Source organism: Muntiacus reevesi, chromosome 2 (genome assembly GCF_963930625.1).
Source record: "Muntiacus reevesi chromosome 2, mMunRee1.1, whole genome shotgun sequence".
NCBI classification, from domain to species: Eukaryota; Metazoa; Chordata; class Mammalia; order Artiodactyla; family Cervidae; genus Muntiacus; species Muntiacus reevesi.
Window position 1 is genome coordinate 105,393,790 of NC_089250.1, and position 12,229 is coordinate 105,406,018.

At 56.3% G+C, this 12,229-nt stretch overlaps 1 protein-coding gene across 1 annotated transcript in view; it reads left to right on the forward strand.

Moving 5' to 3' along the window:
• The window catches only part of LOC136159825 (collagen alpha-1(XIII) chain-like), an 82,626-nt gene that overhangs the window by 16,238 nt on the left and 54,159 nt on the right, over positions 1-12,229 (forward strand). The window contains exons 7-11 of the mRNA XM_065922495.1: positions 610-636; positions 4,122-4,148; positions 4,925-4,951; positions 6,776-6,832; positions 11,732-11,839. Coding sequence (XP_065778567.1) covers positions 610-636; positions 4,122-4,148; positions 4,925-4,951; positions 6,776-6,832; positions 11,732-11,839 — 246 coding nt within the window. The remainder of the gene's footprint in view (positions 1-609; positions 637-4,121; positions 4,149-4,924; positions 4,952-6,775; positions 6,833-11,731; positions 11,840-12,229) is intronic.

The window sequence follows — 12,229 nt, forward strand, 5'->3', positions numbered from 1 at the left end:
GTGAGTGGCCCCTCTCACACTGTGAGCGCCTCCCCCTTGCTTAGTCCGGATCACTAGCCTGGGGTCTTTTAGTCCTTCTGGGAGACCCTGACTCCTTAGAAGGCGCTTTAAATAAAAATGAATCTTCTTGAGGTGTAAAGTCACTGCCAGTGGGAAGGGGAGGAGGGGCCGTTAGGATGAGTTGCCGCAAGCCCCATGGGCACAAGTCCACGGCCAAGCTGTGCCCTCAGCATCTGGAGCAACATCCATCCTAGAATTTGCTGTTTCCTGCCTCCTGAAGGAGCTGGAAGGGAGTGAGGCGGGGAGAGAAGAGGGCTGGAGAGCTTGACCTGCTATTCTGAAAGGAGCCCAGGCTCCAGCTCACTCCCTCGCCCCCTGAACCCCCACCCCAGCACCTCAGGGTGCCTCCTGTGTTCTCCTGAGGGTCTCCCGTCCTGGTTGAGCCCGCACACATGCCCAAGTCCATGGGGAGGCCGCTGCCCGTCCAGAGCCCGTCTCTGTTCATTTCAACCCCCTTGACGTGGCCGCAGACACAGATGGTCATGAGAGGGGCAGCTGTGGGGGAGGGGGTCCTGATTGCAAACAACTCACTTGCTCTTCTCCTTCCAGGGCCGGCCAGGACCAAAGGGGGAGATGGTAAGACCAGCTCACCCTAACCTTAAGCCTTCTCTCAAGGGCAGGGGGGTCAGACTGGCCCTCCTGGGCTAACAAACCCTACCCAGCCGAGGGAGTGTCTGCCCCAGGGTCACTCCCCAGCTGGGTGCCACGCATCCCACTTATTGGGCACAGGAAGGAGAGATGGGCAGGGGGCTTCTCCACCTGAAGAATGAGGAGAGAGAGATTCAGAGAGCATCCTTGCTTGGCCAGTGTCACACAGAACTGGCAGCTAGCACCCCCAAACCATCACTCATGCTCAGCACTCACACTGGGAGCAAGGGGTCTCCCTCCAGCACTACGTCCTGAGCCTCATTTTCTTTTTTAAAAAATAATTTTATTTATTTATTTTTGGCTGTGCTGAGTCTTTGTTGCTGAACAGGCTTTTCTCTAACTGTGGCGAGCTGGGACTACTCTCTAGTTGCGGTGTGAGGGCTTCTCAGTGAGGCTTCTCTTGTTGCCGAGTGTGGGCTCTAGGGCTCAAGGGCTTCTGCAGTTGCTGCCTGTGAGCTCAGTAGTTGCAGCTCCCGGGCTCTAGAGCACAGGCTTAACAGTTGTAGCACATGGGCTTAGTTGCTCCACAGCACATGACCTCCTCCAGGATCAGGGATCAAACCCGTGTCTCCCACATGAGCAGGCAGATTCTTTACCACTGAGCCACCAGTGAAGCCCTGAGCCTGACTTTCTAGCGTTCCCTGCTCTGGGCTGCCCAGGGCTCCAGGTGCTGCTGCCCCAGCCAGGCAGAGAGCTGACCTGGAGAGACACACCACTGTCCCCACCTTCCTCCTGCTCCTTCCCACCTTCTGCAGAGCCTTAACACAGTCAATGCAACCCCAGAAGTAATAATGATGGTCATCAGCCAGGCTCTGCCCCCTAATCCTCATAATAACAACTTATCATCCTCCACTCTACAGAAGGGGAGATAGAGACTCAGAGTGGTTGAGTATAGTGCTCAAGGCTACACAGCTCATAAGTAACAGAATGGGATTGAGACCCACATGGTAGGATCTTACCCTCCACCATGCCTCCTTTTGCTGCCAGGGTCCTTTGTTCAGAAAGAAAAGGACCCTTCTAAGGGACTCCTCCTCCCGCCATCCCTCTGCCCCATCCCAGTTAACTACCCATGAATCTTCCCAGTCTGTTCTGGAGTTAGAACAAATATAAGGGGGGGGAAGGGTGAGGCCATCCCTTCTACCACAAACCCACATCGGTGTATGCCTCACAGTCATCCATCAAAATCCAACAGGCCACAGAGCCATTAGGCTCCTGTTTGGCTTGGCACAGGGACCCCGAGCTATTAATCCCACATGCCGTCTAGTGTCATTATCTTGGCCTGCTTATCAGCCATCCATCTCCTACTCTCCTCCCTTCGGGATGGTTTACCGTCTGTCGGGCGTCCAACTTGAGGGCTGGGGCTCACCCTCACCTGCTTAACCTGTGTCCTCACCTGTCCAAAGAGGGTCACCTCTGCCCCACCCACCTCCCAGTAGCCCCAAGCAGCTGATGTAAGGTATAGACAGGATCAGGGTCCCACCAGTCGTGTAAAGGAGAACCAGGACTCCAAATTCACATCTTGTCCCACCTCTCACAGGTCATAAGGTGGGAAGAGCTAATTCACATCAAGTGTTTCAAACAGTGCCTGACCCAGCAGAAACACCACGGGTAGCACACTGCCCTGACCCCGACCTGCCCTAAAGGGGCAGCCCCAAGAGCTCGTTGGTGCCAAGTGTTGCTGGACCTTGAAATACTTAAACTAGAAATTCAGATTTTTGTTGTACTCTCTGTGTGCTTCATTATCGGCAGTTAGTTGAAATAAAAGTGTGTGGGCTCAGCAGAATATCCCCGGAGACCGTGATTGTCCCATGGGCCACCATTTGGGGTCTCCAGACTCCATCCTCCATTTCTCTGCAGTCCCAAACCTTCGGGTTATTTTGCTGGGCCCCTGGACCTCCCTCTCTCATCACACTCCTCTCTCTGTCCCCAGGGAATGTGGCCTGGTCCCCTGTAGCTCACTCCCCTGCAGATGCATCATAGTCTGTTGAATTTGATACTAAACACTTGGTCAGCTGCATGGGCTGGGATGCCACATGATTTGTCCCAGAGACCACTTGTCCCTTCCCACAAATCTCCTGGGAAACTCCCGGTTTGGTAATTGGCCCAGTTAGCAAGTCAGGGACAAAAGGAGGCCTTTCACCCACCCAGATGGATCTGTCCATGGGGATCCTGAGGTCTCCAAGCCCTACAGAGACTAGCCTGGCAGACGGGCCCTCGCAGGCCCTCAGGATGGCGGCTGGAAGGGACCTCAGAGCCCCAGGGGGTGGGGCACTGCCTGTGACTCCAGCCAAGTTCAGAAGCCCTGCCCCCCGGGGTCCAGCTCAGTTCAGAACATGCAGCAGAGTGGACGCAGCTGGACCTTCCCGGTCCCAGCACTGCCTCTGCTCACTTAGCCACAGGACCTCGTCTCCATCACCTCTTCCGGGAGTAGGAACGACTCCAGTGCCTTCCTCTCGGGCCAGCGTGGGCGTGAGCTCAACGTGTCCCAAAGCCTGCCCCTGAGGGGGTCCTCAAAACAAGGGGCACCTTCCCTCTCCCTCTCCACTCCACACCAGCCACACCTGAGGCCTCCTCAGCCCTGAGCCTCAGGTCAGGCCCCTGAGAGAGCCAGCCGGACGCTGCATCCCCCTCAGAGAACCGGGGTCCACCCTGAATCCAGGCTCCTTTCTCAGCCCTGTGAGCTTTTGATCAGACTCCCTGGAGGGGAGCTCTGAGGCCCTTACATTCCTCCAAGGAATCCAGAACACAGAGATGAAATTCCTGCTTCATCTCTTTGGCCAAAATTTCCTCCAAAGTTCCTGATGTCTGGAATGCTGCCCCAGCCCCCGTGTCCCCAGAAGCCCTTCTGGCTCAGTGGGTTTGATGCTGAGGCTGCGGAGGGTAGGAGTTAGAATGTGCTTTCGGTTCCGAGAGGAGATGGCCTGAGAGTGCAGGGCGTCTGGCAGTAGCAGAGCCCTGTCCCGCCTGTCCATGCAGCCTCCTCTGTGGCCAGCCCACAAGACCCTGGCGGATGCAGGAATAAGTGAAAGATGACACCTCTTCTTCATCGTAGTCAAGTGTGGGGAGCAGGGCACACCTAGTCATGTCAGCTGGTGGATGAAGAAGCTGGGCCCCAACAGCTGGACTGTCTCAGGCACAGGAAGCCCAGGCATGGGTGGCTAAGCCTGGCTTTCGGGACTCAGGCCTTCCAAAAAGTTTCTTGCACAATCCCACGCAGGCCTGCATGTCTGATTCTGCCCATCTTCTTTATTCCACTCACCTGTGTCACCTGTGCACGTTTCCTTCCCTCAGGGTCTGGCGGGTCCCTGGGGACAGCCGGTTGGTGTATCACCCCAGGGCTTTCCAGCAGAGAGGCTTCGGACCCTGAGTCCTGAGCCTCGGTTTCTGACTGTCTCATTTCCATCTCTTTGTAGGGACCTCAAGGACAAAAGGGAGAAAAGGTAAGCCAATGGGGGTTTTCTAGAATTTTCATCTCAAGATGCAGTTTTCCAACAGTAGAAAGTATTATTTTCAAACTTCAGTTCTTATCAACAGAAGCAGGGAACCCACTGTGGCACTCAGTATATGAGAGAGAAGGGAGGCTGCCCTGGGTGGGGGTCTTTTCTTGAGGGAAGGGGACAGTCTGGAGCCTGGCCCTTCTTAGCCTCTTTCTCTACACATCCCACCTGCCACCCCCATGGTATTTCCTGACCACCTCCCATGAGGCTGTAGGGTTTCAGGGGGTCCGTTTGGCTTGGCCCTCTTCCCAGCCTCCTATGTGCTCTGTCTCCTTGAGTTTCTGATGGGGGCTCTGCTGGGCTTGCCCCCAAATGAATGGTGCAGGGACCTGGCACCCCAGCTCAAAGAAGTCTTGTCCGAGGGCTCCGTTGCCCTTGCCTCGATGTCCACTATTCTCATCTAGGGACTCCTGTTTAGGGCCCACCCAGAGGATGGACCTTTCTGGAAGATACCCCCGCCAGGCGTGGAGCATAACCCCTGACTCCACCGTCATGGCGCATGATGTATGGTGGCAGAGTCCTGCCCTTGGCTCTGTGGGGCCACAGAGGGGGTTTCTTCCCCGCTGCCAAGCGGGCATGAGGGAGGGAGTCAGACAGAGCCCGGAGGCGGGTGGCGTGTGTGCCTGTGTGTGGTGTGTCCCCTGGGGTCCTGAGGTTGCCCCCAGGGTCCACCTCCCAACAAGTGTCTGACGCCTCCCCTCCTTCCCTCTCTTCCCCAGGGTCAGTGTGGAGAGTACCCACACCGGGTAAGTGAGCCCCAAAAACTGATCCATCCCTGGGGCACAGCCCCCAGCTTAGCCTCCTCTTCCCTACAGAGCTTGGGCCCGGGCGCACACAGACCCTCTGCACTCAGCAGACAGAGCAGCGCCGTGACGGGGGCAGTGCGTCTGGCCGGCCCCCAGGGTTGTGCCTAGTGATCAGCGCGTGTGTGTTTGTGCAGAGATATGTGTCTCTGTGTATCTACCCCCGTGCTGGCTGGGCCTGGGAGCCCCCAGCACGCGTGTATCTGAAGCTCCGAGTGCCTGGCTGTGTGCTCCTTTGCAAGTGGCCTTCAACATAAGGCTGTGCAACTTGTGTGAGTCTGGGTCTGGCTCCCTACCCGGCATTTCTGTGTGTCTGTCTGTCTGACCGGCTGGCTGGCTGTCTGCCTGCCCTGGCCAAATCATAGGGACTTTTGGGTTAGTCATTGTTTCAGATGACCCAGACCTGCGTGCTGGGAGATAGTTGGAACCTGAGTATCAGTGCAAGAGTAAAGTCTTTGTTTTGCCTCTGAGTCAAGGAAGCCCCTCCAAGTGGGGTGGGGATTTCAGGGCTGGTGTCCTGCTCTTCCCCATCCCCGATCCAGTTCCTCCGTTCCCTTGCTACACTGCAGGATACGGAGCCCAAAACCTGCTGAAGTCGTAGTGAGTGCCCTCAGATGTGTGTACTAATGAGAGCCATTCTTGGGGGTGGGGCAGGGGGCAGTGAAGGTGCCGGAGCCCCAGTGAGCCGGGACACCCCTCATTTTGTGGATCGCCCTCCGGCAGCGGAATGGGGCTGACAGGCATCTTTAGGTGTCCATCCCCCTGTCGTGGGCTTCCTTTTGCCCCCAACACACTCAGTGTGGCCAGCCTGGCTGTCCACCCCTGCCAGGCAGGGGGCTTGAGGGAGTGGAGAAAAAGACTAGCCAGACTCGGAGTCAACCAGCTTGGCTCCAAAAGGCCCCGGGAGGGCCTTGCTAGGTGCTGACCTCTGGTTCCCAGGCCAGAGAGAGGCCGGGGGCAGGGTGCAGCCTTGAATGTGAGCGGCTGGGGTAGGGTTGAGACCAAGGCTGGGTAGGGGGCGCAGGCAGGCCGGCAGCAGGGCAGACAGAGCCAGCCTGGCGGCGGCATGTGCTCCAGGGAGTCAGGGGCCCTGGTGTTCTGGCCAGCCTGATCCCGATACAATAATAGAAGGTCAGCTGTGTTTATTTGAAACGATGGGCTCACAGGATTGTTATGTTACCCGAAAGAAAGACAGCATCCCCCAGCAGCAAAGACAACACGACTGTAGCCGCTTTGGCAGTGTGTCGTTAGCTCTGAGCATGGGGGCAGGGGAAAGGAGGGGCTCTGCCCTTGAGCCCAACCCAGGAAGAGGGAGCCAGCAGGGATGGAAGGCTCCAGCACACCTTGGCCACAGGCGGCAGAGAAACCCAGGGTTATGACTGCACCAGGGTGGGTAACAAGTCAGGCTGGGTGAAAGTGGAGGTGGGGATCCAGCTGCTGGGCAGGGCGAGGCAGCTGGCACCTTCCATTCATCTGGAAGTGGGCAGGAAAGCAGGGTGTTTCTCGGGCAGGGGGTCTGTTGCCTTTCTGAGGGGTCTGCAGGCCTGAGGGGGGTGGCAGGCCCCCCAGCCCACGAGATACATGATCCAGGTGGTCTGAGCCTCTGTTCCAGCCTGCAGCATCCCCAGGGAGAGAGGGGGAGGCCAGGTGGGCAGTGGGTGTCTGGGGTGCCCTGGGAGTGGGATCTGGTATCTGAGCCTGGCACTCACTCTCCCTGTTGCCCTGTCTCCCCCCCACCCCTAGCCCCTACCCCCTATCCCACCCCAGGAGCACCTAAGTGGCTCTCTAGCAGCTCTGCGCTCCAACCAGATAATTATTCTGAAGGTTTGTGGGTTCTGGAAGATCTCTGGGCCCCTCTGGTGAGAGGCTCCGTGGACAGAGAGGACAATGTTGCACTTCCCCAGGCCCCAGTGGGAAGGCTGGGGCTCCCCGCGAGGCAGCTGCCCATGAAGGTGGCAACGACCCAGAAAGGCCGTGACTGGGCTCCCAGGTCCCTGGCTGGGTGCATCCTCAGCCCAAGCAGCCCTTGCTTCCTAATGCTCCTCCCAGCCCCCTCGTGTGAGCTACAGTGCTTTCAGAAACAAGAGGTGGATTATATGCCATCTCTGTTTTCACCTGGGTTCTAACCTCTTCCTAAAGCTGTGGGGCGCTCAACTCCACTGGATAGAGAGACTGGAAGCAGCCAGAATTTCCAGAAGTGAAAATTGCATTAGCTAACATGATTGCCTCTCCCTGCCCCGCTCCCCCAAGAAAGTGGTTGAACATGCCAAAAATGTCTTTGTCCAGCCTCGATGTTCCAAGCCCCAGGGTGAGGCCTCAGTAGCACTTAGCTGGTGCCCGCACTGGTCACACCCTCCTCCTGTTCCGCCCCTGGGAGCTGGGGCTGACCACCTTCCCCAGATTCGCTGACACTGGCCCTTCTCGTCCAGCCGAAAAAAGAACCCAGGGGTGGCCGCCTACCAGCCTGGCTTCAAGTACCAATTTAGGCTGATCCTGTGGCTCCAAAGTCAGAGCCTCAGAGTCTGCTCCCCTCAGCCCTGCAGCCTCTGTCCACGACCAGGGACCCGTGGGCCTGGCAGTGCAACGTTGGGCCGTGTGTCAGGAGGCCTCCGCAGCCCGGCTTGGCCATGGAGGCCCGGCCAGGGGGCCCCCTCCCCACTGGGGAGTGCTGCTGCCAACACCCCGAGGGCTTGCCTCCTTCCAGGGATGGGGTGCCTTCCAAGGGCAAGCTCAGCACTGCCCCCACAAGCCTCGAGTGGCCCGTCCACGCCCTCCCTCCAATGCCTCACGCCCGCTAATCTCTCTTCTCTCTTCCTCTCCTCCCTCCCTCTTGGCCACCCTGCCTTCCTGGCGGACTTTCGACCCTCCTGAACACCTGCGATCTTTGGCCTCTGCCCTCTGGCCTTCCAACTCATCTTTCTTCTCAGCTGCTGCCTCTCCTCAATTCAGTGCGGCTGGCTCCACCCCCCGTCATTAAAAGGCGGACCTTCCAGGTAGACATCTCCTTTGACCAGACCACAAGGGGCTTCCCAAGGGGCTGGCGAGTGTCTGGACCCTGACGAACCAGCTGGGGCTGTGACAGTGAAAGTCACTCAGTCGTGTCTGACTCTTTGCGACCCCATGGACTGTAGCCCACCAGGCTCCTCTGACCATTGGGATTTCCCAGGCAAGAACACTGGAGTGGGTTGCCATTCCCTTCTCTAGGGATCTTCCTGCCCCAGGGATCAAACCTGGGTCTCCTGCATTACAGGCAGATTCTTTACCATCTGAGCCACCAGGGCTGTTGGCAAAAGCGGAATCTCACTGCACTCCCATTACATTAAATTAGCCAAAGACGGGCCTACAAATGCCATACACGTGGAAATACACGACACCCGGGCCCAGAAGCCTCAACTACTGTCTCACTGTTGCTGCTCACAAGAGCCAGTAACAGCAGCCTCCACTGTGTGCCAGTTGCCGGGCCATGCGTTTTACAGCCTGCTTTCGTTTAATTCTCACAACGGTTGTATGAGTTAGGCATGATCATCCTTGTTTCACAGATGAGCAAATCAGGCTCAGAGACGTTAAGTAAGTAGCCTGAGGTCACACAGCCGGTAAACTGCAGAGCACCCACATTCTCCGACTGTTACTAGTTATGCAATTTGGGGCAAGTTACTTAACCTCTCTGTGCCTCTGTTTTCTCATTTGTAAAATGAGAATAATAATGGTTCCTACTGTATAGGGTTATTGTGTATGCAGAACACTGGGAATACTTCCTGGCAGAGTTTAAGTGCTGAAATTAAGTTGAGGCTCAGAGAGGTGAATTTGTACCCAAGGTGGCACAAACAGCAAGAGACAGAGTGGGAACTGGCAGTCGGGCCTTCAGACTCCACTCCAGGGCTCTCTCGGTTGGACCTACACCCTTTATATTTAGAAATGCAGATTGCTTAGCATCCAATCACTTGTAACCTGAGTTTGAGAAGCAAGGGAATTTGCAGAGGAAATGTAGCCCACAACCAACAGGTGTAATCATTGTGAACAACTGCTTCCTTCTTCCTGCCTCACTAAGCCAAGGAGGCTGGGACAGGACCAGATCACAAAGAACAAAGAGCAAGAGACCACAGACCCAGGGATCTAGGCAAAAGCATTGCAGCTTGATGCCAGGCCAGGAATTCCACGGCTGCCACCCGCACCCCTAGCCTTGCTCACACTGGGGGTCAGAGGTTACCCCCAAGGTCTCAGGAGTGCTGGAAGTGGCAGGACTCTGAGATGCTCTCTGAAACCCTGACAGCAGGGCCTGGAGCCAACAACTGGCCTGACTCAGGAGCCCAGGGGCCTGAATGTTCAGCCATCTGATTGAACAAGGCTGAAAGATTAATGGCGAAAAATACAGAGGGACACGTGACACGTGTGCTACCCAAGCCTCCATATCCCGTTACACCAGCCAAATCCTCGAGAGCCTCCATGTGCTCCGAGCGCTTACCCAATGCCTGGTTATTCAGGGGACCCACTGGCAGCTCAGAGAAGCACCAGGCCCACCCAACTCTCGGCCACCCCTACCCATGTCAGACCCCGTTTCAGGAGAGCTAAGTCCTTGCTCAGAGTGGCCATTTGCCTCGACCCCCATCACCCACCTCCTGGCCCTAGTTGCATTGACTGCTATGTGTTGAGCCCTTGCTGGGTTCCAAGCTCTGTTGTAAGAATTCTACACGGATTATCCCATGCAATCCCACACGGGCCAGCAGGCAGTGTAACTGGCATCATCATTGCCATCTTACAGAAGAACAAACTGACAGAGGCTGAGCCATGTTGCTGCCACCCTTTTCAAGAGCAGGAGGAGGAGAAGCCAGAGCTTTGAGAGAGAGAATAGGGGCCCATGTCTTTCCTGCTGCAGATTCTGCCTAGAGAGTAAGGTTTTTATGCTGTCGGCCACCGTGGGACACAAAAAGTCTTGTCCATTTCCAATCAATAAGCCAATATTGATTTCACAGGCTCTGTAAGGTGCTTAAACATTGAGTTTAACATTAGTTGAAAAAATGTTATGTTTAGCAGATGGCATTCAAGGTCAGTGCCAAAGTGCAGAAAGCTGGATGGTGAGCAGTTTTTGCTGGGGGCTTATTTGGAATGAATAGAAAAGCCTAGAGTTCTGGGTTTTGATTCCAGTTCCCCCAAAATTCTCCATGTGACCTTGGTCAGGGTGCTCAACTTCTCTGAGCCTCCGTTTTCTCTTCTGCAAAATGGGACTGTGACCCATCTCTGCACCTGCCTTCTCCACCATGGACCCTCGGAGTCCTTAAGTGGTTTCTTAGAGGGTGTGGCAGGATGTTGCTCAGGCCAAGAGTGGCACTGCTGGTAGCCTCTGTCCTAGGATATCCCATTGGTGAGATAGTTCAAGTGGATGCTGCTAAAATCTGAGTTCCCATTCTGAGGTCATACACTCCTATTTATAATCATCATTTTCCTGTATGGGGTTTACAGCAAGCATCATCAGGCCCCTTTTCTATGTACAGTGTCATAAAGGATTACTGAGATCACACTGAGAAAGGCGGGCTGGCCTGGAGTCTGGCCACCTGGGTCTCCTGCATCCCAGCCTGGAGTACTCACACCTGCCAGACTGTTCTACTTGAGTCTGCAGGGCTGGAGCCCTCGGGGCAAGAGCTGAACCCAGAGCCTCCCCGGAGAGGTCATGGAGAAAGCAACCTAATGACAGTGGTCTGCATAGATCGAGGATGACACGGGCTGGCCCCCAGTCCCGAGATCTGGGTCACATGGACCAGGCTCTCTCCTGCTCCTGAGGGAACACGATCCCACCCCTACCTCCCTGGACTCTGGGTCCACCCTGGGCACCTGCACAGGGTGGGGTGACAAAGGCTTCAGGATAAGGAAAAAGAATAATAATAGTGACTCCAGAAAGGCATGAAGCACTTTATACCTTCAAAACTCAACCAAGCAAAGGGTTGCAAACTCAACTGTCCACTGAGGTCAGACACAGATCACACAAGTGACAAAGCAGTCTGCACACAGAATGGTTTGGAAGGGTGGGGCCCGAGGGACCCGGAGAGCCCAGCTGAAGGCAGCCGCCCAGGAATGTGGGTCTAGCTCAGCCAGGCTCCATTTTTTTCAGCAGAAGCCACCAAGCCATATATATATATATATATATATATATATTTTTTTTTTTTTTTTTTTTAAACATAAAATCTCTTGCTCAATTGTTTGCTGAGCTAAACAAAATTCTGTGGCCTCTGACCTAAAGACTCAGTTGATCCTCTGGGCCAGATAATCAAAGACGGCAAAATGTGACATGAAACAAGAAACGGCTGTTCTCGTTTGACGGCTGGGAGGCCAGGGCGCGGAGATCACAGGGAGGGGTCGAGGCAGGCTGAGACCGCCGCCACCTCGGCGGGACCCTGCTCATCTGACCCACCTGGGAACAGGACTTCAGCTGGGCTGGGGGGCGCTCACCCGCTCCTCTGCCTCTGCCACCGCAGCAGAGCTCTGCCCAGAGGACCAACAGCTCACGCAGCAAACCCTGTCTGGAAGCCTCTCCTCTGGAGGCCTAATGTCTTGGCCACCTCCTCACTGCCCCCGGCCTCTGCATGCGGTCACCACCACCGCACCGTCACGTCACGCCCCTGCCGCCTCCCCCAGAGCCCACGGCGGGGCCTCACCGGGTGCATGGCACTGGGGCGGGACGGCTCTGCAGCCCCGGGCTCTCCCTCTGACACTTGTCTCCACCAACCTCAGGGTGAACAGGGCCAGGCTGGCATCCAAGGCCCGCCAGGGCCACCAGGCCCTCCCGGACCGACTGGACCTCTGGGGCACCCAGGACTGCCAGGGCCCATGGGGCCGCCCGTAAGTACCCCTTCTGCTCTCCACCACCTCCTCTCCTTCAAGATTCATCCCCTGAATTCTCTGCAAGTTTGGGAACTGGGTAACCGATGGGACTCTGGGCCCCCGCTGAAAGGGCAGAAACGCATTGGCAAGGCTGCCGGACGTGACTGGCCCCGTGGGAGCTGCCCGTCCCTGTCACGCTCACCGGTTGCTCTCCGGTTCTGAAAACACGTCCTGGGACCATGTGCTCCGCTTCAGCCACTGCCTCCCAGGGGGGAAACTATGAGCAGGTCTGCCTCTCCCAGCCTCAGGAGAGAGGAACTTGGAGAGAAAGTTCCCAGGACCACTCTGATGGATGTCCCCTGCCTCCTGGGCTTAGGAAAACTTGAGTTGGGATGATGTGTCCTAAAG